We start from the raw sequence: 27,718 nt of genomic DNA, 5'->3' as shown, positions 1-27,718 counted from the left end.
CTAGGTCCTGTCCCAATGCCCCACGATGCATTGCTTCGCATCCCAGCAATCCCTGTGCTTCCGTCCGCATTTGGCACCATCTTTCAACAGTTTCTGTACTGCACGCTCCACTTCTTCAGGTCTGCAGGAATGGATCCCGCACTGTTGACAAAATATGCTAGTCGCTCTGACTAACACGTCACGAGGGGCAGTGGAGTTATTCCTTAAACTACAAAGGCAAAAGGAGTGTGACACTCCTCTCGCCACACGTGGTAGCTACGACCCGAGATTGCTTGTGACATTCACAGAGGTGCTGACCACAGTGGAATGCCGCTTTTGGGCTCAGGAAACAAGCACTGGGTGGTGGGATCACATCATCATGCACGTCTGGGAGGATGAACAGTGGCTTCGGAAAGCCATATTCATGGGACTGTGTGATGAGCTCGCCCCAGCCCTGCGGCACAAGGACATGAGAATGAGAGCTGCCCTGCCATTGGAGAAGTGTGTGGCGATTGCACTGTGGAAGCTGGCTACTCCAGACAGCTACTGATCAGTCGCTAACCAGTTCAGAGTGGAAAGTCGACTGTTGGACTTGTGTTGACGGAAGTGTGCAGGGCCATTCAACGCATCCTGCTCAGAAAGACCTTGACTCTGGGCAACATGCATGACATTGTGGATGGCTGTGCACAGATGGGCTTCCCTAACTATGGAGGGGAGGTAGATGGCACACATATTCCAATTCTGGCACCAGACCACCTACCCCCAGAGTACATTAATCGCAAGGGGTATTTCTCGATGGTTCTCCAGGTGCTTGTGGATCACTGTGGGCATTTCATGGACATTAACGTAGACTGGTCTGGAAAGGTGCATGACGCACACATCTTTCAGAACACTGGCCTGTTCAGGAAGCTGCAAGCAGAGACTTTCTTCCTGGACCAGAAGATCACTGTAGGGGAAGTTGAAATGCCCATTGTGATCCTGGGAGACCCTGCCTACCCCCTAATGCTGTGGCTTATGAAGCCATACAAGGGGCAACTTGACAGCAGCAAGGATTGGTTCAACAACAGGCTGAGCAAGAGCAGAATAACTGTTGAGTGTGCTTTTGGCCATTTAAAGGCTCGCTGGCGCTGTCTATATGGGAAGCTGGACCTGGACGATGACAATATTCCTATGGTTATAGCCACGTGCGGTATGCTCCATAATATTTGTGAAGGGAAGGGTGAAAGCTTCACACAGTGCCTGGAGGCTGAACTTGAACACCCAGAGACCAGGGCTATTAGAGGGGCGCAGCGCAGGGCCATAAGGATCAGGGATGCCTTGAGGCAGCAATTTGAAGCTGAAAGCCACTAATGTTTGTTGCTACGCTTGGGAGTGCAGTGCTTGTAATGCTAGGAAGTGATCGTGATTGGTGCAGATGATGCACTATGAAGGTGTAAGAAAGTTGCCAGTGGCTTTGCAGGGCTCGGTTTGCTTTCAATTAATGAAATAAAGATTGCTTTCAAACCAAAACAATTCTTTATTAAAAAAACAGCCACCAGAGGAGAGAGATAAACAAACAAAAATACATCAGCACTGAGGGGGATAGGGGAAGGGAGAGTCCCAGGAGGAGGTGGGGTCCTGGGACGGTTAAAGATTTGTGTATGTCCAGGTATCATACCCAACCTTCTCCTTTGGAGTACAGTGCAGCCAGTACTGTACTTCAGTAGGGCTAAACTGCAGAGGGATGGGCGTTGAGTGCAGTGGGTACTGCAGGAGCCCGCAGGGATGGACTGTGACGGGGCGGGAGTGGAATGCAGCGGGTACAGACTGGAGCCAGGAGGTTGATAAGCGTGTGTTGGCGGTGTCTGAGGGGTGCCTGGGAAAGAGTTTTGCGACAGCGGCTGCAGGGGAGGGCGGGCACGGAGCTGCTCGGTCTGCAGTGCTAGTAGCACCTGGAGCGTGTCCGCTTGGCACTCCGTAACGTTTAAGAGCCGCTCCGTGGCTTCGTTCTGGCACACCGCCTTCTCCTTTCGGTCCCTCTTCTCGCTGTCTCACCACTCCTTCAATTCTTGTTTTTCGGCTGTGAAGCGCATCATGACCTCACGCAGAAAGTCCTCTTTAGTTCTTCGTGGCCACTTTCTAATTCTGCGCAGCCATTCAGCTGGTGAGAACAAAGAGGGAGGCTAGGCTCCCAAGGTGAGGATATCTGTGAAGCCAAAACGCAACATTTTACAGAAGCAGTATTGTTTGCAACCACTGATTTAAAACACAGCCACTGTTCACATACCTGTCACTAACTGGCTGACCCCGGGCAAGCACACACGAGCCACAAAAGACCCCCAAAATGGTGAGTAACCACAGGGGCAGGGGACATCAATCAGTGTTCCAGGACCATACTGTACACGGGGCTCTTGGGGAGAGCCAGCACTATAGTGGGGGCCTTATAATCATTCCTGTCCCCCAATTTTCCACAGGCTGTGATCATTATGGACGATATCTCGCTGCTGAGGATGAGCAGAGAATCAAGGGAGGGTCTTCTTCAAGACCCTGGCTTCCGCCCTGACCCTTATGCGGTGAAGAGAGGGAGTCAATCAACACCCTGTTCCGCTGCTCAGACAAAGTATGTAGTGGTGCACGCATCATACAGACACAAGACTGCTTTCTGCAACCCTCCTGCCCCCAACAACTCGCTTCAGTGATTCCCAAAATCAAAGCCACTTACCGGGGCCTCCTCTCCTGTTTGCACTTCACCAAGATCCGACAGCTGTGACTGGCTAGCCTCCTCAGGGGTAGAGGAGAGCTCCAGGTTGCATGCATCTCTGAGTCATCCTCTGCCTCTGGGTCCCCCTCCACATCCTCATCCAAAGATTTCCTCCTCCTGGCTCGGCCCACTCTCGACTGACACACGAGCCACCAAAGTATCCACAGTGGCCTTCGCAGTGGAGGTGGGGTCGCTGCCAAGTACCACATCCAACTCTTTGTAAAACCGGCAGCTCGTGGGCACAGCACCATAGCAGTGGTTTGCCTCCTGCACCTTGTGGTAGGCGTTCTGCAGCTCCTTCACTTTGTCCGTGCACTGCAATGTGTCCCGCTCATGGCCCCTTTCTGTCATGCAGCGTGAAATCTGTCCGAAGGTATCATAATTCCTACGGCTGGAGCACAGCTGGGACTGGACAGCCTCCTCTCCCCAAATACTGATGAGGTCCAGCAGCTCGGCATTGCTCCAAGTGGGGGATCGCTTGGTGCATGGAGCAGGCATGGTCACATGGAAAGATGCACTGAGACCACTGCACACATCAGAGCAAACAGGAAGGGGACTTTCAAAATTCCCAAGGAATTTAAGGGGTGGGGATGACAGCTGGTCACCTGAAGGCAGGGCAGTAGAGTTCAAACCGATGACCAGAGAGGCGAGAGCAGGCATTATGGGACACCTCCTGGAGGCCAATCGCAGCGCTGTAATCGACCAGAGTGTCTACACTGTACCCCCGGCGCAGAAAGCTTGACGCCTCTCGTTGGGGTGGTTTTTTTTACAGCCCTGCAACTGCGCAGTTTCTGAGCACTAAGTGGCTTGGCCGTGTGTGCACCTCGGGAGTTACTGTGCAGAAACTTGCCAGTGCAGACAAGCCCTTTGTTTACAGCGCAAGCTCTCTGAGGCAGGGTCTGCCTCTTTTCAGAAAGAACAGTCAGATCAGCACTCGGTCCAAACCCAAGCGGTTAGGTTGGATAGAGGAATTCGTGGATTATACAGGGGCTCAGACTAGGTGATCATTATGGTCCCTTCTGGCTTGGAAATCTACAAATCCAAGGCACTTCCAACACAGTTCTGGTGAGAATCATTAGATTTGCAGGAGTGAAACAAAGAAAAGAGGTCACCCTATGTAGCCGTTCAGACACAGCCAGGAGAACACCAGCTGATCTCCTCTCTTGGGATGTTTGTTAGTCAAATAAAGGGCAAATGCATAAAATCAAACTGCTCGCAAAGCTGTCCATGGAAACAGGTTTATTCAAATGAAAGCACCAAGCAAAACTGTGGCAGAGTGATATGAAAACGTGGGTCTGTTTAAAAGAGATTTATTTACTTTGGTATCAATTAAGTGACAGAGGAGCAGACAATGAGCATTGGCTAGTGAACCCAAGAAGCTAATAGATCCCATCCAGTCTACACTTTGGCTCATGTAATAAGAACTTGGCTTAGCTCTAATAGCCATTTCATCTGTAGGCCTCAAAAGCACTTCATAAAAGTCAGCACTTATTCTGCAGAGAAGAAAACGGACACAGAAGGCGGAGGGGAAAGAGGACTTTCCAAAGATCACGTGGCAGAGCCAGGAATATAACTCAAGTCTCCTGGTTCCCAATCCAGTGCATCATCCACTGGACCATACTGCCTCCCAGGAAAGGCGTTGTTCCGTACAGCGTATCATCCAGTCTAGGTTTTAACTGCGCTAAGTTCTGGGCTTTCTACATCATTCCCTTAGGAACGTTCCACCAGCCAATAGCTCTCATGCTGCAGACTTGATTCCGTAGCCACTCCGGTGCTCAAAAGGTTGTGTGTTTGGTTCAGCTTAGAGCAAGACTTTGTCTACATAGCCATTATATACCATTATAGTTATACAGGTCTAGTTACACCAGTTTAGTGCCCCATATACACACTTTTATTCGGGAACAGTGGTGGCTTTTTTCAATCTAGTTTAATCCCCTTCACAAGCAACATAACAAGCACGAATTCTGGAATAGCAACGGCCACACGGGCAGTTATACTAGTACAATAGCCGTATAATTACACCAGTAAATTTCTCCAGGCATTGCACAGAGCCCAGGGCATTCCCCTGTAACTGACAAAGGGCAGGCTGGAAGGAAGTAGAGGTTATTTATAGCTCCTCTTTGTTTGGAGGAGACTAGAGCTAGGCTGTGCTAGCATGCTGCACACATTTCTCATTTGGTAATTAAAACCCTCCACACCCACTTCTCTTCGTGCCTCCTTTGTGGCTCTGTGCTGCTCAGAACCCTCCGTGGTCTTGCTAGTCTTTCGTTCTTCTCTCCCTGCTAATCTAATGCTGGCCTCCTCTCTGGCCCATGGGGGAACAAGAGCCTTCTCCTCTGTAGCTCCTGCCATCTGGAAGAGCTTCCCTGTGCCTCTACCCCCCCCCCCCCCCCCCCCGGGTTTCCATCTCATTTCAAATCCCAGTCTTTGTGCAAGAGCTAATTCCTTTGTCTCCTGTTTTCCCTGCTAGACCTCATCTGGTCAACAGAACCCCCATTTTCCCATCTTCTGATGGCTATTGCCCTGGCCAAAAGCTCTCTGCCATCCTCTGGCCTTTCCCTCAGAACCTTTACCCCATTATCTTCTTGGAACCAGACACTCCGATCTCTGCCAGCCTTTGTAGAATACGGTCCTGAGCTCCAATTCAGGGCTTCCTTACTCTCTCCTCCCAGCCCCGTGGTGTCAGCCCTTTCCAAACAGCTGACCAGTTTGGTTGGTTCTAGCCCCTTTTCAGTCCCAGCACTTAAAATCTAGTCAGTTTCTGGCCATAGTCCAGCCTAGCCTCCTTCCTTCACTGTCCTCCCCACTGAAGTGCATTTGCTCACCACCGCCATTCCATTCCCCACCTGGTGCTGGTCTGATCTGACAGCGGGGAGCACTTCCCTGCGCTCAGAGGATGCTGCCTCCCACTGCACAGTGCCTCAGCTCACGGATATACACAGCTGAGCTGTATACTCAAGCCTTGGCTGCCTGTGACCATTATGAATCCCACAGCCAGGGTAAGGGTTGAAGCTCCGTTTAGCTGTAGGACAAGCGAAGCTTGGGCACTGACTAGCACAGCTTCCCTAACCTCTCTTTCAGGAGCTCTGGGGTTCTACAGTCTTAACTCTCCCACTTCCCCCCGTATTGCTTTAAGCAAGTCACTGCCTTTCCGTGCCTCAGTTTCCCCTTCTAAAATGGGGAGACTTTTGGTCTTCCGGGTGACCGTGGCAGTCTCTTCCCCTCCCTGTGCCTCAGTTTCCCTATTTGCCAAATGGAGGTAATGATACTGACCTCTGTAAAACATTTGAGATCTCGGTGTGAAGAGTGCTATATTAAAAGCATAGTAGATAATCACTATGCTACTCGGTGGTCTTCAGATGGGCTTCCTATCATGATCAATGTAGGCTGGATTTGAACCAGCTGACTAGAGGTGAAAGGCTCAGTTACCCCATTACCAGTCTTCCAAAGCCATCAAATCACCAGTTCCCCCAAAGCTAACCCTTAGAGCAGACCAGTACGCTGGGACACGAGCCCTGAGACAACAGCGGCGTTGAAATTCTCCAGCTGTGCCATGCAAGGTTCAGAGAAGATAGTCTAATGATGGCCCCTTTAAAATCTATTCCATCTATGAAGCAATAGGATCATTCCTTCAAACAAAACATATTTATTTTAAAGGCTTCTTGAAAGTGGCAGGGATCTAAAAAACAAAAATACTTTTGCCGAAGCAGCTTACAACAAACCAACCTAATATACAGATCCAAAACATATCGACGGTGCGTCAATCCTCTCCCCTTGTTTCCGCTGTAACAGTCTGAGCGCTTTCTTCCAAAAAGGCCGTTTGTTAGGCTACTGCTTAGGACCGTGTTTGCCAAGGCCATTAAAATACAATGCACACACAACAAAACAAAAACTAGTGCAGAAGACAACCGTTAACACGCGTATTATGTAAAAGGTCGGACTCCGTAGGAGTCGCACGTGGGGCCTCGATTTAATTTGTGTTCTCTCAAGCTCTGCATTGCAATAAAAACATACCCTTGGCGTAGCTACCTGCCGGGGTCACTCAAGCCACTTCTGGTTTAATAGAGTCATTGAGTTTTTCCTGGACCATCCTCACCAGTGATTCTGAGTAATGTTTCAAGAGATAAAGCGTCTCGTTGTCACGCAAGCGCTTGAGCTGAGGGGACAGACTGTCTGTAGCTGTTGCGACGTCAGCATTGTTTTTGACCGCTCTGGAATCCAGTTCAGTTTTCATCCAGCTGAAAGTGCTAGCAAGCATGGTTTTTATCTGGAGGAGCTCTTCCTCCGTGGATTCTTTGCATGAGGTCACCTATGGAGAGAGAGCTTTAAGGAATTGGACAGTACGCTTAGTCTTTCCCTAACAGCCCAGTAAGCTATTTGAGTCCTGATCAGATCTATAGCTGCCTCCTCAGTGGATTTTTGTCAACATAGGGTCAGGTTCGTCATTAAGCTCCTAGATTATTGACATAATCTTACATTTTATGCTGTATTGAATCTTAGATTTAAAGGATCCTTAAGAGTGACCCAAGCTGGTATGCAAATTATACCATATGGGTGCACACAGCCCCAAGGCCTAGAAAACACTTCAGGCCTGGCTCTGCCACCCTACTTCTTCAGTGGACTTGTGGAAGTCACAACCTCCGTACCTCAGTTTCCCCTCAGAGCGACATTCATGCCTACCTCTCAGAAGCATTCAGATCAGTACTTGTGAAGCACTTGGACAATGCGCTGCTGTTTAAGTGCTCCATGTTAATATGCATTTTCAGCCATAAGGGGGTGGAACCCAGCTGTTTTACAAGGTACAGGAATGCCACGTCAGCCTCTGCGAAGAAGACCTTTTCCAGATGATGATGGAGATGGAATCCAAGTCAGCAGAGTGTAAGCACTCAGGATGGAATTTTCCTTAAGAGAATTCTCCTCAGCCAGCTTCAAGCTCCACACTGATCCCACGGAGTCTGACATTCTACCTCGGACACAGCCTGGGGGCGCACACCCCAGCTGAATTGTGTGCTATTTCAGGCATACTCCTTTCAACACAGCAGCAAGGACACTCCCATCCTTTAGGCGAGCGACTACATGCATTCAGAAATACACGAAGCAAGCACACACAGCCATCCCCACTCTCTCTGGTTAATGGGCAAGTTCCTTCTTTTCCCATCCCGAGAAGTGCACAGACGTATTGGGAAATGGGCCGTACCTGCACGTAGGCCCAGCATTTATAGAATCTTAGAAATGTAGGACTGTAAAGGACCTCGAGAAGTCATCAAGTCCATCTCCCAGGGCTGAGGCAGGGCCAAATAAACCTAGACCAGCCCTGACAGGTGTTTGTCTAACCTGTTCTTAAAAACCTCCAATGACGGGGATCCCACAGCCCCCCGGGACACCTCAGCTTCACTCCCCTGAGCGTTAGAAAGTTTCTCCTAATATCTCACCTAAATCTCCCTTGCTGCAGATTAACCCATTGCTTCTTGTCCTACCTACAGAGGACATGGAGAACAATTGATCACCATTCTCCTTACAACAGCCATTAGCATATTGGACCACTGTTATCAGTCTCCTCCGTTTTCTTCTCTCAAGACTAAACATGTCCAGTTTTTAATCTTTCCTCATAGATCAGGTTTGCTAAACCCTTTATTTTTTTTCTTGCTCTCCTCTGGACTCTCTCCAGTTTGTCCACATTTTTCCTAAAGCGTGACACCCAAATTGGACAGACCACCTGAGGCCTCACCCGTGCCAAACAAAGCAGGACAATTATCTTCCATGTCTCCCATACCTCCCATGTGGTGTTCTGTATCTTCATAAGGCTATTAAGGAAGCCTCAGCACCTCTGTGCTATGAGAATTATCCCAGGTTTATAGCTGGTGAAAGACAGAAAGGTTAAGAACCAAGGGCCAGATTTACAAAGGGATTTAGGCACCTAAAGATGCAGGCCTAGTGGCGTTTACGAAGTGCCTAAGCAGGTTAGGTACTTAATTCCTATTGAAAGTCAAAGATATTTAGGTGCCTAACCATTGCTTTCACCCCCAACAGAGAGCTATGGACCCATGTACGCACCTTCCCTACCATGCACCCACCCATTGAAATCAATGGGCGTTAGATGGCTAAAATACCTTTCAAAATCTGGTCTTAAATCGTCAAATATACGCCTCCCTCTGATGCAGGTGTGAAAGTGCCAGAAGAGCGTGCACATGTCAGGACTGAGCGTGTGTGTTTACAATTCACAAGCTTACACACACTGGAGGGATTTGAAAATTTCAGCTCAACTACTTCCCCAAGACAACAACATCATGTCAGTTTCAGAGCTGGGACTGAAACAAGAATTTAGCACCAGCACCTACATCTGTAGTTACCTACATCTGGCTCCATACATGTGCCATTTAGGGGACAGAGTATCCCACATCTGTCTACTATCGGGTTCTTTACACCTTCCTCTGAAGCATCTGGCCCCGGCCACTATAGGATACAGGACTAGGTGGACCCAGTATGGCCACTCCTATGACAATCTGTTATGGCACATCCAGTCTAGATAAACCACATTATAAAGTCACCTAAGCAGGCTCAGTGGGCAAGTTAAACACCACTCCTTGACAGTGTTCCTCTATGCTAAATCTATACATCATTAACAAATTGTTTGCAGCCATTTTGATGATAATCACCACAGTGAATTTCAAAGGTCAGTAATTCCAACAATAGGTAGGGTTCCTAGCAAGGATGCTGGAATTTGTTATTCCTTCCCATGATGCGATAACATCATGTGCTTTCAGTTTATCACATTTCTTTATACCACACTGTACCTTGTCATAAAGCTGCAACGTCTCCTGGAATGCAGTGCACAAAGATTGCAGATTCATTTCAAAACTTTTGAGGAGGATCTGGGTTTCTAAGAATAAAAAGATTTACTGGGTTTGGACATGCAGTTTCCACATCTTGAGCCTTCCTAGACAAACTGCATCAAGTGGTTGTACTGCAAAATTCAGCTGTAGTCTTCCATTATTTTAGCCAGCTACTTTCTTTAAATGACGGCGCTAAACCTCTCCAAGAGGACTAGTATAAAACTTGAAGTGACAAGTGTTTGGCTCTTCAAGGGCAAGTTAGACCCTTTCATTCTCTTCACAAAGTCAAAAAGACAACATCAGAATAATCTCAATAACCAATTACAGCTAGAGCAGATTAAGTCATGGGAGAGTTTACACAGAAGGCAGAGAGTGAGTTCAAGGCTCAAGTGTCACAGAATTTATTAGTGGAGGAAAACAGTCCCATTTACATTGCTGATCACCTTAAAACTTTTACTTCAAGGGCTCTGTCTGGTGTTGGGACAAGCAAAGCTACTATGAATTAACAAGGGACACAAAGAAAGGTCTTTTGAAGAGAGGAGAGCAAACATCGCCACCTTGTGGAAGTCAGGAGGAAAGGCGAGAACTACTACAGCAGGAGAGTGAGTTTGTATGTGTGGTTTTTGGAGGGGGGTGAGGGAGTGAGAGAACCTGGATTTGTGCAGGAAATGGCCCACCTTGATTATCATACACATTGTGAAGAGAGTTGTCACTTTGGATGGGCTATTACCAGCAGGAGAGTGAGTTTGTGGGGGGTGGCGGGGTGGAGGGTGAGAAAACCTGGATTTGTGCTGGAAATGGCCCAACTTGATGATCACTTTAGATAAGCTATTACCAGCAGGACAGTGGGATGGGAGGAGGTATTGTTTCATGATCTCTGTGTGTATATAATGTCTGCTGCAGTTTCCATGGTATGCATCCGATGAAGTGAGCTGTAGCTCACGAAAGCTCATGCTCAAATAAATTGGTTAGTCTCTAAGGTGCCACAAGTCCTCCTTTTCTTCTTACAGCAACTCTGAAGATTCAAAGTGTGGTGCGCATGCCATTCCTGCTCATTACGGACATCGCTGTCATTAAGTGAAACTGAAGACAAGGGCAATGTTTTCAGAAGCACCTAAGTGACTTAGGAAGCTAAGTCCCATTGATTTTGAAAATGGAACTTAGGTATTTTTGAAAATTGTACCCAAGCTTTTTAAGACCTATATTGCTATACTCCGACAGACAAATGGCACTAAATCATGTTTTCAGGTGTGTGTGTGTGTGTGTGTGTGTGTGTGTGTGTGAGAGAAAGCCAGCTGTATACTTGTGGGAACAAAATGTGAAGCGTGCTTGGGTCATTTTCCATGTTTTTCCCCTTTCCCAAATGAAGCATGCATCTCTTCTTACAATCAATCAGCATCTTACCTGAGGGACTGCATGCCTTGGGGTCTGTTTTTTCCACTACCTCAAGGGGCTTCTCCTCCAATGGTTTCTTTAAAAAAAAAATATTCAGAGAAAAGTTGGAAAATAAACCAATATAACAAAGATCTTAGTTTGGCTACAGTGTGTTACAAAAGTTTGAAATGATCCTCTAAAGGTGGCATTTTTAAAAATACTCCAGTCCTGTTGATTTTCAGATTGGATTTATGCACCTACATTACATACTTTAATAAATCACACCCTCAAGTCTCAATAAGACATACACTATACGTTTCATACATCCTGGTTCTCGTATTGCAGTAGCCATTGTGCTATGTTCCACTGAAGAAGAACACAGAGGAAACCAGTATTTATTAGATACAGGAACTACAAACTTAACAGAATACAGAGGTGGACTTAAAATTACAAACTCATGAAAATAATTTTTTCCCCTCAACTTCCAACACTCATAGTAACAGTTCTGTTTTCCGCACTAAGAGCAAATAACATTGCTAAAACAGGAAGCAAGTGAACAATGAAAATCCTTCTGTATTGTAGCTGTTGATCTATCACCATAGCACCAGAGAGCCTCATAATCTTTAATTGTGATAGTGAATCTGTAATTGATTCAGTTTACATGTCAAACGGTGATTTTCCTAACAGGCGGTGTCACAAATGCCACTGAGCATCTGAAAACCCAGTGGTCCCCTTTCTGCTTTGGGTATCATCACGGGCAATACACCAGCTAGTCTCCGATTGGAGGATCCGTATCTGGGGTACTTCTATTTCCCACATCACCACAGTATCTTGATGCCTCACAACTTTATTATTTTTATTCTCACAGCATCCCTGGGATGCAAGACAGTGCTATTATCCCCGTTTGCAGAGATGGGGAACTAAGGCCCAGAGAGGCTAAGGCCCAGATCCTCAAAAGGTATTTAGGCTTTTGAGTTTAATGGAAGTTAGGAGCCTAAATACCTATGAGGATCTGGGCCTAAGTGACTTGCCCAGAGTCACACAATATGTTTGCAGAGGATCAAGAATTGAACCCTGGTCACCCAGCTCTCAAGCCCTAACCACTGGACTATCCTTCTCTAGTTCATTTAATGCCATCACCTCTGGGGGTGGGGAAGAGAACAGGGAGGGGAAAAAATAACTGTTGGAGAAAGATAACTAGAGCCCTGTGTAAATCAATTTCATGGAAGGCATGGCCCCCAAATGCCCCCAAACAGTGATCTTTTAAGTTGTTTGTGTTTGCTTGGTTGGTTGAACAGGAAAATCTCTGCAAAAAGACTTTAATACAAAAAACTATCTTAACTAGCCAATTTTAAGGATGGAATGAATTTTTACAAGTAAAAAGTCTCAAATTTTATTTGTAAAAATTCATTCTAACCTTGAAATTGACTAAATTTACTTGAAAGATTTATTCTGTGCAAACTCTGTAAAATTCAATATTTTGCCATTTACGCTCTTATGAATTTTCTAAAAATTTTGATTTACACAGAGCCCTAGACCAAGAAACAATGAACCATGTGATTGTTTATTGCTTTGAAGGTTGAGAATTTCCCATCCAGTCAGTGTGATTTGTGATCAGTTTCTAGGATTGGGGTTCAAAACACACCCTTTGTCACACTTCAGTCACTTGTTGTAATAAGACGCAGTGTCTCATTCAGTATTCTGTAGCAGGAAGGGTTCTCTTTGGAAGATGAACATACCTCTGAATTCTTGGCCTCACTAGACAATCTACTCTCTTCCTTAACTTGGTCTGTTGCATCTGTAGTACTTTGCAATTGCTGATGTGCTCTGGGAAGAAAGGCAGCAGCAAGCCTGGATGTAAATATACAGGAATCTGAATCAGGTTTGATCTATCAGTTAAAGTTGCGTACCAAACAACCTTTATGATAGACAAGGAGCTTTACCACAAAAGCCCTGAAATTACCAGCCAAGAGACAAGATATTTGTCAGTTTACATACATTAAATCAGGGGTTCGGGACCCCTCAGGGGGTCATGAGATTATTACATAGGGGGATGCGAGCTGTCAGCCGCCACCCCAAACCCCGCTTTTCCTCCAGCATTGATAATGGTGTTAAATATAGAAAAATTTGTGTTTTTAATTTAGAAGGGGGGGGGGGGGGGAATCACCCTCAGAGGCTTGCTATGTGAAAGGGGTCACCAGTACAAAAGTTTGAGAATCACTGCATTCGAGTATTGTGTGCAGTGTTGTTGTAGCTGTGTTTGTCCCAGGTTGGTTGTTGGACAAGGAGGATGAGGTCACTTTCATTGGAACGCTTCTATTGAGCTTACACAGAGCTCTTCTTCAGGTCCTTTAAAGACCTGAATCTAATACTTTAGGTTAGTCCTCTCTGTTCCCAAGTGAAATATTAAAGTCCTATTTGAGTTTCCAAAAAGATTAGACCCTGCAAGAGTCCATATGTTCTACTTTCTGGAGCTAAGATGCTCAACTTGCATTTTAAAGCTTGAAATGAAACCTCTTTAATGGAATGCCCACAAGCAGCTGCCTTATCGACTTAGTGCAGGATTTTTCAGAAGCACCTAATGGATTTAAAATGATTAAAGTTGCACTGGAAGTCAAGGAGATACACAGTTTGGAACTGCTTAGGTGCTTTAGAAACCCCTGACCTTTAAATCACTGTCACTATCTTTTATCCAGCTGTCTTGGACTAGAAGAACTAGTGTACACAGTTAGCAGCTGGAGTCATACTGATCAACAGTACCACTTTCTGAGAACTCAAATGACAGGCAAAAAGTGAATAAAAAGTAAGTGGCACTTTACAGACAAGACAAAGTCTCTGCACCAAGTATCTTGCTGTCTTAAGTTATTTCAGATACCATGGTGATTGATGCTCTATAAACAGGATATATTGAGACAGACTGGTGAGTGAAAGGGGGAAATAACCATATGAAAAGATATATTTGGACCCAGGAAACATGCTGCACCTACCTACTGTTCTTCTGGCAGCGTGAGAGAAATCTTGCAGAAATACTCAAACGTGGATTCAAGAACAGGGTTTTTTCGTCATCCGCATCTTCAGGTGGCTTCAAATCCTTTAAGCAGCCATTAAACTTTTCTGGGTTTAAGGAGAGAGAAACATCCTATCGGAACTGCGTTCGGATTCCCTAGGCCCACTGCTCTACAATCACAGACCAATAATGAAAAAGTTCAAGAGGAAAAAAAAAAAAAAAGTCATGTTTATTAGGGTAGTGCCCAGGGACCAAGTGAGAACAGGGTCCAATTGTGCTATGCGCTGTACAGTAGCAGACAGCTCCAGCTCCAAAAGAGCTTACAGTCCAGCAGACTAGACACCCACAAAGCAGTGGAAAGGGATAGAATATTCAGGCAAAGTGAAGTATAGTGATAATTATATTGACCACCTTTGTAAAGTGCTTTGTGATCAGAGAATGAAAAGTGCTACATCAGAGCTAGGAATTTATTACCATCTGATTTCAAATACAGAATCAGAGTAGAAAAACCAAGACAAGCCACAGGATTTGTGCCTCAAGAGAGTGAATCATGTGCAATCTGCCTGGGTTCTGAAGTGAGCTACACTTTAAGCCTCAGTACTGTGTGCCTTCCAGATACTGAATACATACTAATAAAGGCATATAGAAGAACTTCACATACATGAAGCAATTTCAAAGGTTGCTGCCAGAAGTGAAGCTCCTTGAAATACCCCCAAGAAAGCCAACAAGCAGTTAGACAGGCTGCAGTAATAATTATGTCTTCGAGTCATACATGACAGTTGTATTGGCTTTGAGATTAAAAAGACAAGATCTTTGAACTCAAATGCAAAAAACTCTCACTGACTTCAATGGGAGGGACTGATCCTACTATACAAACAATTCCAGATAAGATGCAAAATGGGTGTCAATTTACCACACTACATAGATTTATTTTAACATACAGTCATTACGATTGAGGTGCATGGGTACAGAAACATTACATACTGTAATGCTGAAAGGTGCTAATGGCTTGGATCCAAAGACAATCACAGACTTGTTAAAGCCAATGGGTGAGCCCAGCACTCTTTCACGCTCAATGGAGAAATCAAGCTTCTTCAGGTAGTTTAAACAGCTGCTGCCTTGGGCAGTCATCCCCCATTGTCAATAGGCCACATAGCAGTTCACTGCTGAGCTGTGTGGACTGAGGGGTTTCCCTGGCTGCAGACACAGGCTAGGAAACTGGTTGCAAGCTATAGGATGGGTGTAGAAGGCAGAAAGCCAGAGGAAGGAGCTATGAGAGTGACCCTGAAAGGAAGCAGAGGGACAGGACTCCTGGGTCACAGAGCCCCTAGAAGGGCAGATGTGGAAATGCTTGATTCTATGTGCAGGGAAACAGGACCCTCTGGACATTTTCTGTATGTCACCAAGACCACACAAACATATACCTGATTTGTATCATCAATTTCTCATCTTAATGAAGACAACCCTACAAAGCCCCAACCATACATGGCATTATTTTCATAATTTATTTGAAACTTAAGTGGTACCTTCAGCACGGGCATCTGTCAAGGTCTCAAAATGATGTTTCAGGTATTTCTCTTGTTCTGGGGTTTGGGGTAAAGAACTGTCTCTCCGGATGTTTCCGTCCAAATCAGTTGTTTCTATTTCTACGTCCAAATCTCCATCTGAGCCCAAGGAGTCCTCATCTAGCATTACATTACACAGATCAAGAAAGAAAAAAAAGTTAAAGAGGAGATGCAAAAGGACTGAGTCTGGCATGTGTTAGGTTTTTTATTAATTAAAAAAAAAATCACGTTATGACAGGCAGGTGATCAAATAGATCTGTAAGCCTCGAACCAACATAGCACTCGAGCATGTGTGAGACTTTAAGCGTGCAAGTATTCCCTGACTATTCACAGGCTCAGAGTCACACCCAGCTTTAACAGTGTTTTTGAATTGGGAACTTATCCTAGAAAACCGTTTTAAATACTTCCAAAACTGCCATGGATATTAAGCTCCATACAAGTAGAGATTTTTAAGCCCCAACCCGCTGCTTTATCACCCTTCCACCTTTTAATATTATAAAGGCTGGTTATGCTGTTGTATTTTCAAATATTACCTTCCTGCTGTCGATCAAAAGCAGATGTTTCAGAATCCAGAGATGTGACAGGGCAGCCTTTGTCTTTCCCATTTTTGACTTCCTTCTGATAAAGAGGCTGATGATGTAGCTCCTTCACATATTTACTTGAAAATGAAAGGAAAAAAAAAAGGAGAAAGCAGATTGTGAGAATTCTTAATGTATCAATTTTCAAAGCACTGTTAAAGCACTGGCCTTTTTATGATACACTGGGAGAGTTGATAATTCAGGCAGAGAGGGTCTTTCATCTGTAGGCAACTAGATTTAAATCCAATCCAGGTCAGTGGTATTCAGCCATCACATAGTAGATTTTGATCTACATTATATGACTTGGCAATTCCAGTCTGGCTTTGCACAGATGGATAACACTGAGTGGAAAAAAAGATCCCACCATCACAATTATTCTAGCTCAAAGGCTCAGCCGGAAGGATCAGGACTAAGGCCCAGATCCTCAAAAGATATCTAGGCGCCTAACGTCCAAAATACCTCTGAGCATCTGGGCCTGCTGCTTCTTGAGACTAAAATACTCTTTCATCCTGAGAGGTAGTCCCCACATCAGAATACTAGCAATAAGAGTGAATGAACTTTTAGAAGTTACACTGAAAAAAGTTAGTTTTGAAATTCTGTTTGAGAGTCTCAGAATATCCACATCACAAGTAAGTGTGTTTGGATGGTAGACTCTTTTTTCCCCATTAGCAATCAAGAACCATTACTCAAACCTAGCAGATACTTTAGAACTGCCACCTTTTCCTTCTCAGGCGAGAAGCTTTCTGAGCCATCTGAGAAACCAAGAGCTGGATATTAACCAGGCAAGTAGGACAGAAGGAAAATAGTAGAAGGACAGAAAAGAGTAGAGTAACAAGCTGCAATTATGGATAAGTAGTTCTATCTTGTCTTCTCTTCACCAGATCTAGAGAGAGACATTCAAGGCCTAATAAGCGGAACAGATTTGCAGAAGGAGCTCAGAAAAGCCGAGGAACGAACTCCTGCACCTTACATACTCAACACTGCAACCAGATCTATAGGAAAGTTAGCTGCAGGGTAGTGAAGGAGGCAAGCACTACCTTATGAAGGAAGGGCAAAGACACGTCCCAACTATCATGCAGCTGACCCATAACTCTATGGGGAACATCACTTGCTTACAGCATGAATGGGGGAGAGGGAGCAACAAATGATATAAAGCCAAGTTTACTCGAAGCTGGGAATGGGCAACATGGGATGGATCACTTGAGGATTACCTGTTCTGTTTATTCCTTCTGAAGCACCTGGCACTGGCTACGGTTGGAAGACAGAATACTGGGCTAGATGGACCTTTGGTCTGACCCAGCATGGCTGTTCTTATGTTCTTCCAATCTGCCCAACAATAGTTGTTTGGATTGCTTTCTAACCTCACTAGGGCCTTAAAGTGAAATATTTTGCAACATAAATAGGCTTATATTGTCCTTTGACTACAGAAGAGCTTAACGATGCATCCTCACAACAAAGACATGGTGATTCACCAGGGAGGTGGCTAGACAAGTGGCTAAATGGAAAGCCCTTAAAAAGCAGATATTTCCCAGTTTCTGACCCCCAGCCGCAAACTGACTTTTTCCACCATAGGAAACATTCAACTGGTTGGTCTTGCAGTTATTATCGTAGCATCTAGTAGCCCCTAACATGGGCCAAGACCCCATTGTGCTAGGTGCTGTACAGAGAATTGCCAGTACTTTGGGGAAATTAATTCTAGATCACACGAGACACTCAGCCCAATAAGACCTATGAACTGCTAAGACTAACATATGAATGAATACCTTGATACAGCTCTACAAAGAGTTTTAATTTGGCACAAAGGAAGGGAGGGCTAATATGTAGATACATTCAAATGTAATCTTATTGCGTAGCAATACTAACCTTTCTGCCTCTAAAGAGCTGTCCCCAGTCTGTGCATCATATATGCTGTTTCCACTAATTTCAAGAGATTCAGGCTCCTGATTTGTTTCGTCCTCTGAGAAGAGATCCGGGCGTTTGAAGTCCTCAATGACATTGCTAGGGGAATTCTCAGTCTGTAAGAAATACAAAGCTTCATTTCTTCTTAAAACACAAAGGTTCTCAAGCTATACATTGGCCTGCAGACATTAAGGGTATGTCGTGTCTACGCTACAATCCGAGGTGTGATTGCAGCTCACATTGACATACCTGTGTTAGTTTTAATCTAGCTAGTGCAACTAAAAATAGCAAAAAGAAAAAGGAGTACTTGTGGCACCTTAGAGACTAACCAATTTATTTGAGCATGAGCTTTCGTGAGCTACAGCTCACTTCATCGGATGCATACCGTGGAAACTGCAGCAGACTTTATATACACACAGAGAATATGAAACAATACCTCCTCCCACCCCACTGTCCTGCTATTACCAGCAGGACAGTGGGGTGGGAGGAGGTATTGTTTCATATTCTCTGTGTGTATATAAAGTCTGCTGCAGTTTCCACGGTATGCATCCGATGAAGTGAGCTGTAGCTCACGAAAGCTCATGCTCAAATAAATTGGTTAGTCTCTAAGGTGCCAAGTACTCCTTTTCTTTTTGCGAATACAGACTAACACGGCTGTTACTCTGAAACCTGTAAAAAATAGCAGTGACAACGACATGGGAACATGGATCCCAGCTCAGGGTAGGAACATGAATATGTATCCAGAATATGTACAGCCCATGCTGCTGCATCTTCACTGCTATTTAAGTTGTGCTAGCTAAATGAAACCTAGCACAGGTATGCCTACCTGAGCTGCAATCACATCTCTGACTGCACTGTAGCGTAGACATACTCGGAGATGGCTGGATGTGGTTCTTTATAAAAGGTAGGGTGGGTACAAGTGCCCAGGAGTCATATTTAATGATAAATAGCAACTGCAACAAACAAGGGATATTGACAGAAATAAAATTTATTCTGAACAAAGTGACTTTGGTTCTCTTAAAAGAGTAAAAAGAGGACAGTCAAAACAATCTTAACTATAAGCAACGTGAGATCACTAACCTCCAAGAGTAGTTGGTCCAGATTCTTTGGCTCGAGTTCAGTGTCACCCAGGAAGTCATTTTTTATTGGGGTAAAGTAACTCATGTCTGTGTCTAAAAGGGTTTTAATTGGCTCTTGGTCAGCACTTTCCGCCCATCGTCCTTGGGGCTGGTAATTCACCCTTGGGTTAAATGTCATGCTGTCCGAATTTTCTGCCTCTCCCAGCTACAGAAAGAAAGTTTTCCAGGTTTTTAAGCACTGTGTGTAGTTTCTATGGATCAAATGCAACTGCAATAATTTTTTCAGTTCTAAGTTAAGTAATGAAAAGAATAGACTTAAAATATTTTAAGAACAAAAACAATGTGTTTGAGAGAGAGAAAAATCACTGTTTTACTTAGCCGCCAAGACATCAGTTTGAGATCAGAAGGTTACGCATTTGGAGAACTGCAGTTAGTAGATTAAAAGGAAAGGCATTTTGCTGAAGATTCAAACAGAAAAGCCCATACTGATTGGTGGCTGATGTTTTACTAATAGAACAAATGCACTTTCTGAATTTGGATGGCCTGTCTTGATCTGGGGGAGACTATCCAGGCACTGTTCAAATCAATGGAAGAAGAGGAAGAGTTTGGGGTGACCCCCTTTTATAAATCTGGTTTATAATGTCAAATCCATGGCCACTATATGAGCATTTAGCCCTGCCCCATGGTCAAACTGTTTGAGTTGAGGGTTCTGAAATCATCATAAAAGTGGGCACCTACAGAGGCAGTTTAGTGACAGAGACTCCTTAGAACATCTCATATGCTCCGTACTTTTTTAATCATTTGCGTAATTAAATGGGGGAAGCAAAGGATGACGACAGCTTTCTTTTTAAGTGCCCAACTGTATCTCCAATAATTGTTTAGGGCACTGGCAGTGGGACAGAAACACAGGTTTAGTGATCATGCTATGAGAGAGTTTAATGCAACCGCAAACGGGGCGCCAATAAAAAAAATACCTGCAGAGTCAGAATCTTGTCAAATGCCTCGCCTTTCATGAAGCTCATGTTAGATTCTATGTATCTTTGCTCCTGCCCCTCTCATGGGTATATTTAAGGCAAGGGAGAGAAATGTGGCCAGCAATTTGTTGCTATTATTGTTAGATGAGGGATGTGTGGACAACAATACCAGCCAGCTCGTAGATAGTGCTTTTCATCAAAAGATCTCAAAGATCTTTTGCATAATCTTTAATGTATTTATCACCACAACACCCCAGTGCTATTGTCCCCATTGTATAACTGGAGAACTGAGGCCCAGAGAGGCTAAGTGACTTGCCCAAGCATACACAGGAAGTCTGTGGTGGAGCAGGGAAATGAACCCAGGTCTCAGGCTAGTTCTAGCCACTGCATCATCCTTCCTCTCAAATAAAGCCCTTTTATACAGCTACATAATAACGCCCAGCTTACCAGTCTCTTTGCCCACATAGGCAGCTTGCCATTAGTTAGTATGCAGATCGGATCTGAAAAACAAAACCAAGAGACTGCTGAGATAAGAAATAAAGCTTATGTTGGGAAGCATTTGCTGCAGGGGAATGGGCTGAAGAGTGTGGGACCTTGTGATTTCTAATCCTGCGTGTAACAGGATGGTCTGACCCTAAAGGGTCACAGGCCAGCCAACCATGTTACACTGTGTTTTGACCACAGGAACACGCTCCCACTCTACTGAAGTTTAAAAGACTCCTTGACCACCTAGGATATTTTCTATTCCCCTCTCCCTCCTCTGTGATTCTCCAACAAACTTCCAAAAGGCTCAGGGTGTAAAAGCAGGAGAGTGCAAAAAGACAGTAAGTTTACATAAACATCACAACTGATTGACACACTAAGCTGGAACGCATGCCTGTGTCAAAGTCTTTGGCTGGAGTCTGCAGAGAGGAGTCCTCTTCTCTCTCCTCGTCAGTATCGTAGTCAGTCGGCTCTTCTGCTTTCTGGGACATCCTTCCACTTGGAACAGCAACATACGTCTCCCGCCTGAGAAACATTGTAAGTGTACAACCGTTACCTGCATCCTCGCTCCACTCTGCCTTACTTAATGACAGGTTTCAGAGGAACAGCCGTGTTAGTCTGTATTCGCAAAAAGAAAAGGAGTACTTGTGGCACCTTAGAGACTAACCAATTTATTTGAGCATGAGCTTTCGTGAGCTACAGCTCACTGAGCTGTAGCTCACGAAAGCTCATGCTCAAATAAATTGGTTAGTCTCTAAGGTGCCACAAGTACTCCTTTTCTTTCTGCCTTACTTGTTACTCATGCACGTCTTACATAAGAAAGTTCCAAATTCAGATAACAGAGATGGCAGTGGCCACTATCCCCAGGGGAAGTTCAGGCTACCAGCCCAAAATACCATTAGGCAATGCAGCACACATTTGGCCAACCACTGGGCTGAAGTTGTAGTTCCCTGTGTGGGCCAATAGATGCCGCCATGGAGCCCAGCTCTGGGCAGACACAGAACACGTCTTCCTCCTGTCTGGCTGCTTCCCCTGCTGCATTTGGCACAAGGAAGAAATAGTGAGCAGTCATGGCACCAGCTGCAGCAAGTGGTGGGGAGGTGATGATGGCTGATGAGTGGAGACAGATGGCAAGGGAGCCTCAATACTAGCCCCAGGCTCCTCCAACTCTCCCAGATGCCACCCACCTACCTGCCCCAGTACTCACCCAACTCCAGTGACCCACTCCCCCAGCAGCCATGCCCCTACTTGACCACACCCAGCTACCCCTAGGCAGGGCTCAGTTTCCCAATTAACCCAGACACCCACTTGCACCCTTCCCCTCAGATATCTTCCTACCGCTACCTGCCAAGTTTTGTGCAGCTCCTTTTCCTACCCCCAACCACTGCTTGGGGAAGGGTATATTAACCATAAACTTAGCTTTATGGTCATCTGCGAATTATTCAAATATCCACGTTAGCTCACTGCATAATTTGCATAGAAGGTCAAACATGGAGCTGCCAAAAACTTGCAGGTATTAATAAGAACTGCAATAAAATCAAATTCTTAACAAGCAGTTAATGAAAGCCCACTTTAATACCTGATTTGATTAGACCAGTTTAATTCCTTGGCTTTCTTCTGCTGCTGTATTTGATTGAGCTCCACTAAGTGCTGTTTCATACAGTTTGTAATCTCAGGGCCAAGGTGCCATATAAACACACAACTGTTGATAAAAAGATTTGTTTAGGACCGTAAAATTCTGGTATGTCTGCATTCCGCAATACCTTTCAGGCTGAAGAATCCCAAATTGGTTTACAAAATCCAATGCTACAAATTATTGAACTCTTCTCAGTTCCGAATAAAGTCTCTAGCCAATGGTAATCAAGTCAATTCAGTGAGCTAGTGCCCATGAAGAGCTATTAAAAAAAAAAAAAAACAGAAAAAAACAAACCCCAACCCAACACCCTCAAACCAAACCCCAACCCAACACCCTCAAACCAAATCAAATCTACTCCAAACACCATCATCAAGCCACAAAACAGAATCAGAAATATCCGATACCACCTCACCTGTTCATACCATCAGATTCAGCTCCAATCTGGTAGACCGAGTCCAACTCCCATTGAAGCCAACACTTAGTTAAAACAGATCTGTAATCTTCCACTGATGATGTTCCATTGACAGTAGCAATGGTGGGAGCTGTAGCATAGACATGGTGCAGTTTTCTAACATAGTGATGTTAGAAATTATGTCTACGTAGCGAATAAAAAAAAAAGCCTGCACCCTGGCTACACTGCAGCTTTCATCATTGCTACCAGTGATAATGAGTTGTGTATTCTAGGACAAACCTAGACACACAAAACCCCCAGTAACTTCGATGGGAGCTTGCTCAGGGTCAGAGCCTCCTCCCTTCCCTCCCATTCCCCTCCCCCAGGAACAATGGCTTACTGAGTAAATGCGTTAAAATATTCATAGTTCCCCTACTTTAGTACCTTCCCTTGGAGTATTAAATTCAAAGTAGTGTTGACATCAGCATATTTTGTCAAATCACACGTACCTGTCTCCTGAGACTGTGATTAAATGCTTGCAATCATAGGTAAACTTCATCCCAGTTACTATTTCTGGAACATAAGAAATTAAGCCCTATTGGTCTCTTGTTCAGAAGACAATGAATTTGTGTAGTAATTTTCAGTATTATTTCAAGACGATTTTAGGAACAAAATGAGTTTTGGTTAGTAAGGGCATATTCTTGGTTCGATATGAAGTGACTGAAGACACAGTTGACATAGATAAATTACAGGCATATCCTGATTTGAATTAATTTAAATCATATTCCTCTTTTCTCACTGGAATAGCCGTAGTTAAGTCACAAGCTACTAGTGATTCCTGATAAAACTTCTCATTTCCTAAATATTAGATCTCTGGATGCAAGCAATTCTGGATGCTAGCGTTAAGTCAGCATGCAGGTTTTGATATCTTACTGAATATTCTGATCTACAATAAGGCTATTAAAATATTACTAAGAGCTTTGGAAAAACGTATTGTGTGGAAGACAATACCACACAATCAAAAAACATTGTGCTGTGCTTGGAGTTTAAAAATGTTCTAAAATGTGCTAATACTGGATGAAATGAATTATGTAACTAAGATTAGAGCTGGTTAAGATCATTTAATGAAAGGCATTTTTTAAAAAATCATGTCCCTTTTACTACTAACTATGCTTTATAGTTTACTATTTGTTTAGAACACATAGGATTATTCCTGGTAAAGTTTCACCTGAGAAACTGTTGGCTAGGATAATGCTTTTGGGAAATCTTTAATAACTTAGTTGTTTTCAATTCACAGGTGAAATGACTAGTGAAAGAGACAGGCGCTAAATTCTAGATTAAGTATTCTTGAGATAAGCAGCTATAATGATAAAATGGAAAAGCACACCTGAATGGCCAAACATTTTTGCAACACACTCGCCGGAATGGAAGTCAATGACCGAAATACTCTTATCGGAGCAACTGGTTGCTAGAAAAGTTCCTGAGGGATCCAGCTGTACCTGCAGAAACAAGATACATTTCAAATAATTCCTCTTATTATGAGAAACTGCACATACTCCTTCCAAAACCTAAAGAGCACAGGGTTAGTTAACTGTAAGTACAGTGCCCAGATAATTTCAACCACACATTATGGTGTTATACATATTTACCATTGTGGGAGCATTAGAAACTGTTGAACTGGTAGATTTCCAGGCAGCTCCGTCATGCCCAGAGGTATTATTTTTTAAAAAACAAGGAGTAGACATGTTGTCTTGGAGGGATTAATACTCCAAAAGGTTTGAAGAAACAGCTATCAGACTGTTTCAGAGCAGATTCAGGTTTCTGAACAGAGTACATGCTCTGGGGAACCTACCAAGAGGTTGGATTTCTGAGAAAATAGGACAGCTGAATGGATAAAGAGAACTCTCAAGATGGGAGCTGAACGGAGATTTCCTAAGGAAGAACTGATCAAACATGCTCCACAATACACCAATGCCGACACAAAACCAGAACAAAAAGAAACACTGACAATTGGCACTTCTAAAGCCATCGTATGGATGGCTCTCTTGACCCTGCCACAGCAAAAAACATCTCAAAGGTGCAGCTCTTGACAGCCCACGTTCAGCCATTGCTGACAGTGTTGGCAATGCTGTATCTGGAATAAAGGGTCACTCCCAAGACAGGAGATCCTAGTAGCCCTTTAAAACGTGAGGGATATCTAACTGTGGAATTTGTTTCCTCCCTTGGTCCACACTATAAACTGGATTTCATCATTTTCTAAGTGTGCTGTAAAACCCATCTCTCCCAGACCATCAAGCACACTTTGGGAGAGAAGTGTTCATAAGGATTGTAGATGGTACAGAATATTGTAGGCAACCTGTGGGACTAGTAGATATTTTTCCCCTGCCATGGCAGTCAGAAAAAAAGGGAAATCTATTAATTGCAGACTTGCAGGATGGAGGACTGAAGAACTAAATTATTATACTGATTTTTTTTAAAAGTGTTGTGGCTGCTTATTTCGAGAGATGTGCAGAGCTTAGTACTACCTAAATTGAAATAAACAAAATAGGGAAAAAGTGATCAGCAAGAGATTGACACTTATTATTAGGACAGAATAAATGGTTTCATTCTAATGGGTCAGCTAAGGGTCAGGAATTTAAAGCCTTATACGCAGAACTACTAATGAACGGTGAGGAAAGAGGAATATATAGATCAGCCAAGACTAAGCAAAGAATTAGAGGACTTGGGAGCTGTAAAGTGTGCCAAAGATGAAAACAGAAAAGTGCTGATGGATGACAGTGAAATCATTAGGGGGTGGCAGCAGGTTTATGAAAAACCGCTCAATGAACTGAATGTGAAGAAAGAGCTGAGGTAAGTATGCGCAAGCAACAACCTCCCAAGAGCTATCACCATGGTGGAGACTTGGACATCGGCAGTGGGACTGGATTGAGACATTTAAAGCGTTTGGCCATAGGGAAGTGGTAACGACAAGCTTTTTCAGCTTAATTCTCTGTACTGGAAAAATGCCCGACAAGTGGAGGAAGAGCCCATTGGTCCCTGTTTTCAAGCATAAAGAAGCGTACAAGAACGTAGAAATTACAAACCCATCAAGTTAATGAGTCACACGATGAAATGGCTGGAAAGAACTATGGAGAAAAGACTTTTGGAGGAGCTGGAGCATCAAGTAAGCCACAACCAATTTGGATTTTATGTCAGGAACGTCAACAATGGAATGCCGTGTCTGCAGCTCGGATATTGCAGAAGTATAGGGTGAAAAGCAGGGAACTGCATTTAGTGTTTGTGGATTTGCAGAAGGCTTATGACAGAGTTCCTACAGAATTGTTAAAGTGGTGTCTGTGATCGTACAATCTCCCGGAGACATAGGTTCGGGCTATCATGGACATGTACAAGGGTAGCACAACAGTAGTGAGAAGCAGCTGTGGTTTCGGTGCGTCACTGACAGCGAGGGTAGATCTAGATCAGGGATCATCTGCCCTAAACCCATTCCTATTTCTGGTTGTAATGGACACCTTGGTGTAAGAGATTAAGACAGAGGCTTCATGGAACATGCTTTTCGCTGTTGGCGTTATGTTGTGCTGTGAAAATAAATGTGAACTGGAAAAAGAGCTAGAACTGCGGAGGGCTGCATTAGAAGCAAATGTCTTACAAGTCAACTGACAAAAGGCAGAATATATGCAATCCCTTGTTAAGAGGGAAAATGAGAAGCCAGTAAAACTAGATGGTATAGAATTAAAGTCTGTGCAACAATTTAAATACCTCAGTTCAGTGTTGAGCCATGATGGGAACGTTAGGATGCTAGCAGCTGCATGAAGAGTGCTTGGTGTAAATGGAGGGAGCTGATGGGAATTCTCTGCGATAAAAATATGCCAAGTGTATAAGATTGTGCTTAGGCCAGCCATGACATATGGGTCGGAATGCTGGCCAACGAGGAAGAGAGAAGAACAACTACGTCACACTGCCAAAATGAGAAGGCTCAGGTGAATGCCAAGTAAGAGAAGAGCTGATAGACTATGCGCCATGATGCGGGTAACCCCATCATCAAAAAGCTGAGGGAATATTGACTGAGATTGCACGGTTATGCAAGACAAGGAGATGTGGGATATGTTGGCCAGAGAGTACAAGAGCTAGCAGTCATGGGACAAGGACCAAGAGAAAGACCTAGGGGGAAAAAAAAAAAAAAAGTGGTTCAAGTTGCTGAAGGACATGAAGAAAGTTGGTGTCAGCTTGGAAGACGTACTTGATGAGAACACTTGGAGATCAAGAGCAACTGACTCCAATTGCCAGGACAAGGGAAGGAGGAAGAATAAATAGTTTCATCCAAACCAGGGGACCACTGTGACTCCTGCCTTGCTAACCTGAAATGTAACAAATCCTAGAGAGAGAAAACTCACAAGAGGTCATGCCCTTGTAATGGCATGTGCATCTTCCACAGAACAGTCAAAGTGGGTGAGATAATATCTTTTACTGGACCAACTTCTGTGGGTGAAGGAGACAAGCTTTCAAGATCTACAAACCTGAAGAGCAGCTCTGTGTAGCTTGAACAGTTCGCTCTTTCACCAACAGAAGCTGATCCATTAAAAGGTATTACCTCACCTACCTTGTCCCACTACTGGGACCAACTTGATTACAACAACACTGCAGACAGAACAAGCTAACATTCCACTTGGCATTCTGATTAATTGTCAAAGTTGATGGGACTTTCCAAGTGATAATTTGTATAACCTGCTTCTTTAAAGGACCATTCCTGTGGTCTTGAAACTTTGGAACATTCCCATAGTCCCTTGCAAACACCTATATTTCACCGGACTGTAAATCTAGAAGCAATGGCACTGTAATCTCTACATCAGATGATGTCTCTTTAGAATTTCGACATACAAACATGCAATACATAGAACATTATGCTTTAATTTCATATATGTGAACCCATAGCACAAGTTTCAACAGAGCACTTGAAAAGCTGCAGCAATGACTGGCTTACCTTTAGTAACGACCCATCATCACCTTGCGATCCCTTGTAGCACCACTTTTGTTTCCCACTGACAGTGTTGTAGACTCTGTAAGAAGGTCATTCCTTATTTTAATAGTGTGCAGTAGACAAGTGATTTGGCTCAGTCAAGACTTGCCTCATGTGCACACATAACAAATGGAACAGGGTAACTTTGCCATGTAGTTTTCAAATC

General features: G+C 44.1%; 1 protein-coding gene and 1 long non-coding RNA gene across 3 annotated transcripts in view; one reads left to right on the top strand and one right to left on the bottom strand.

The window, feature by feature from the left end:
* Positions 1 to 2,301: 2,301 nt before the first annotated feature.
* Positions 2,302 to 10,624, top strand: LOC140902022 (uncharacterized). The gene is made up of 3 exons (XR_012155988.1): positions 2,302 to 2,578; positions 10,016 to 10,154; positions 10,563 to 10,624. It is a non-coding gene; the product is annotated as an uncharacterized lncRNA (long non-coding RNA).
* Positions 5,136 to 27,718, bottom strand: part of WDR62 (WD repeat domain 62) — a 40,863-nt gene continuing 18,280 nt past the window's right edge. Inside the window, exons 16-31 of one of the 2 annotated variants that reach the window (XM_073321607.1) lie at positions 27,517 to 27,592; positions 23,926 to 24,037; positions 23,048 to 23,111; positions 22,091 to 22,213; positions 20,906 to 21,036; positions 20,476 to 20,528; positions 19,056 to 19,259; positions 17,940 to 18,091; positions 16,032 to 16,156; positions 15,460 to 15,618; positions 13,914 to 14,040; positions 12,666 to 12,777; positions 10,957 to 11,023; positions 9,514 to 9,599; positions 7,400 to 7,554; positions 6,977 to 7,028 (exon numbers count right to left, since the gene is read on the bottom strand). In XM_073321607.1, the coding sequence (XP_073177708.1) occupies positions 7,025 to 7,028; positions 7,400 to 7,554; positions 9,514 to 9,599; positions 10,957 to 11,023; positions 12,666 to 12,777; positions 13,914 to 14,040; positions 15,460 to 15,618; positions 16,032 to 16,156; positions 17,940 to 18,091; positions 19,056 to 19,259; positions 20,476 to 20,528; positions 20,906 to 21,036; positions 22,091 to 22,213; positions 23,048 to 23,111; positions 23,926 to 24,037; positions 27,517 to 27,592 (1,750 nt within the window). In that variant the 3' untranslated portion in view covers positions 6,977 to 7,024. Of the gene's footprint in view, positions 7,029 to 7,399; positions 7,555 to 9,513; positions 9,600 to 10,956; positions 11,024 to 12,665; positions 12,778 to 13,913; positions 14,041 to 15,459; positions 15,619 to 16,031; positions 16,157 to 17,939; positions 18,092 to 19,055; positions 19,260 to 20,475; positions 20,529 to 20,905; positions 21,037 to 22,090; positions 22,214 to 23,047; positions 23,112 to 23,925; positions 24,038 to 27,516; positions 27,593 to 27,718 lie in introns of both variants that reach the window. The other variant, XM_073321606.1, reaches the window with a different exon arrangement.

The sequence above is a fragment of the Lepidochelys kempii genome, chromosome 23 (genome assembly GCF_965140265.1).
Source record: "Lepidochelys kempii isolate rLepKem1 chromosome 23, rLepKem1.hap2, whole genome shotgun sequence".
Lineage (NCBI taxonomy): Eukaryota > Metazoa > Chordata > Testudines > Cheloniidae > Lepidochelys > Lepidochelys kempii.
This window is presented reverse-complemented; position numbering and strand designations above follow the sequence as displayed.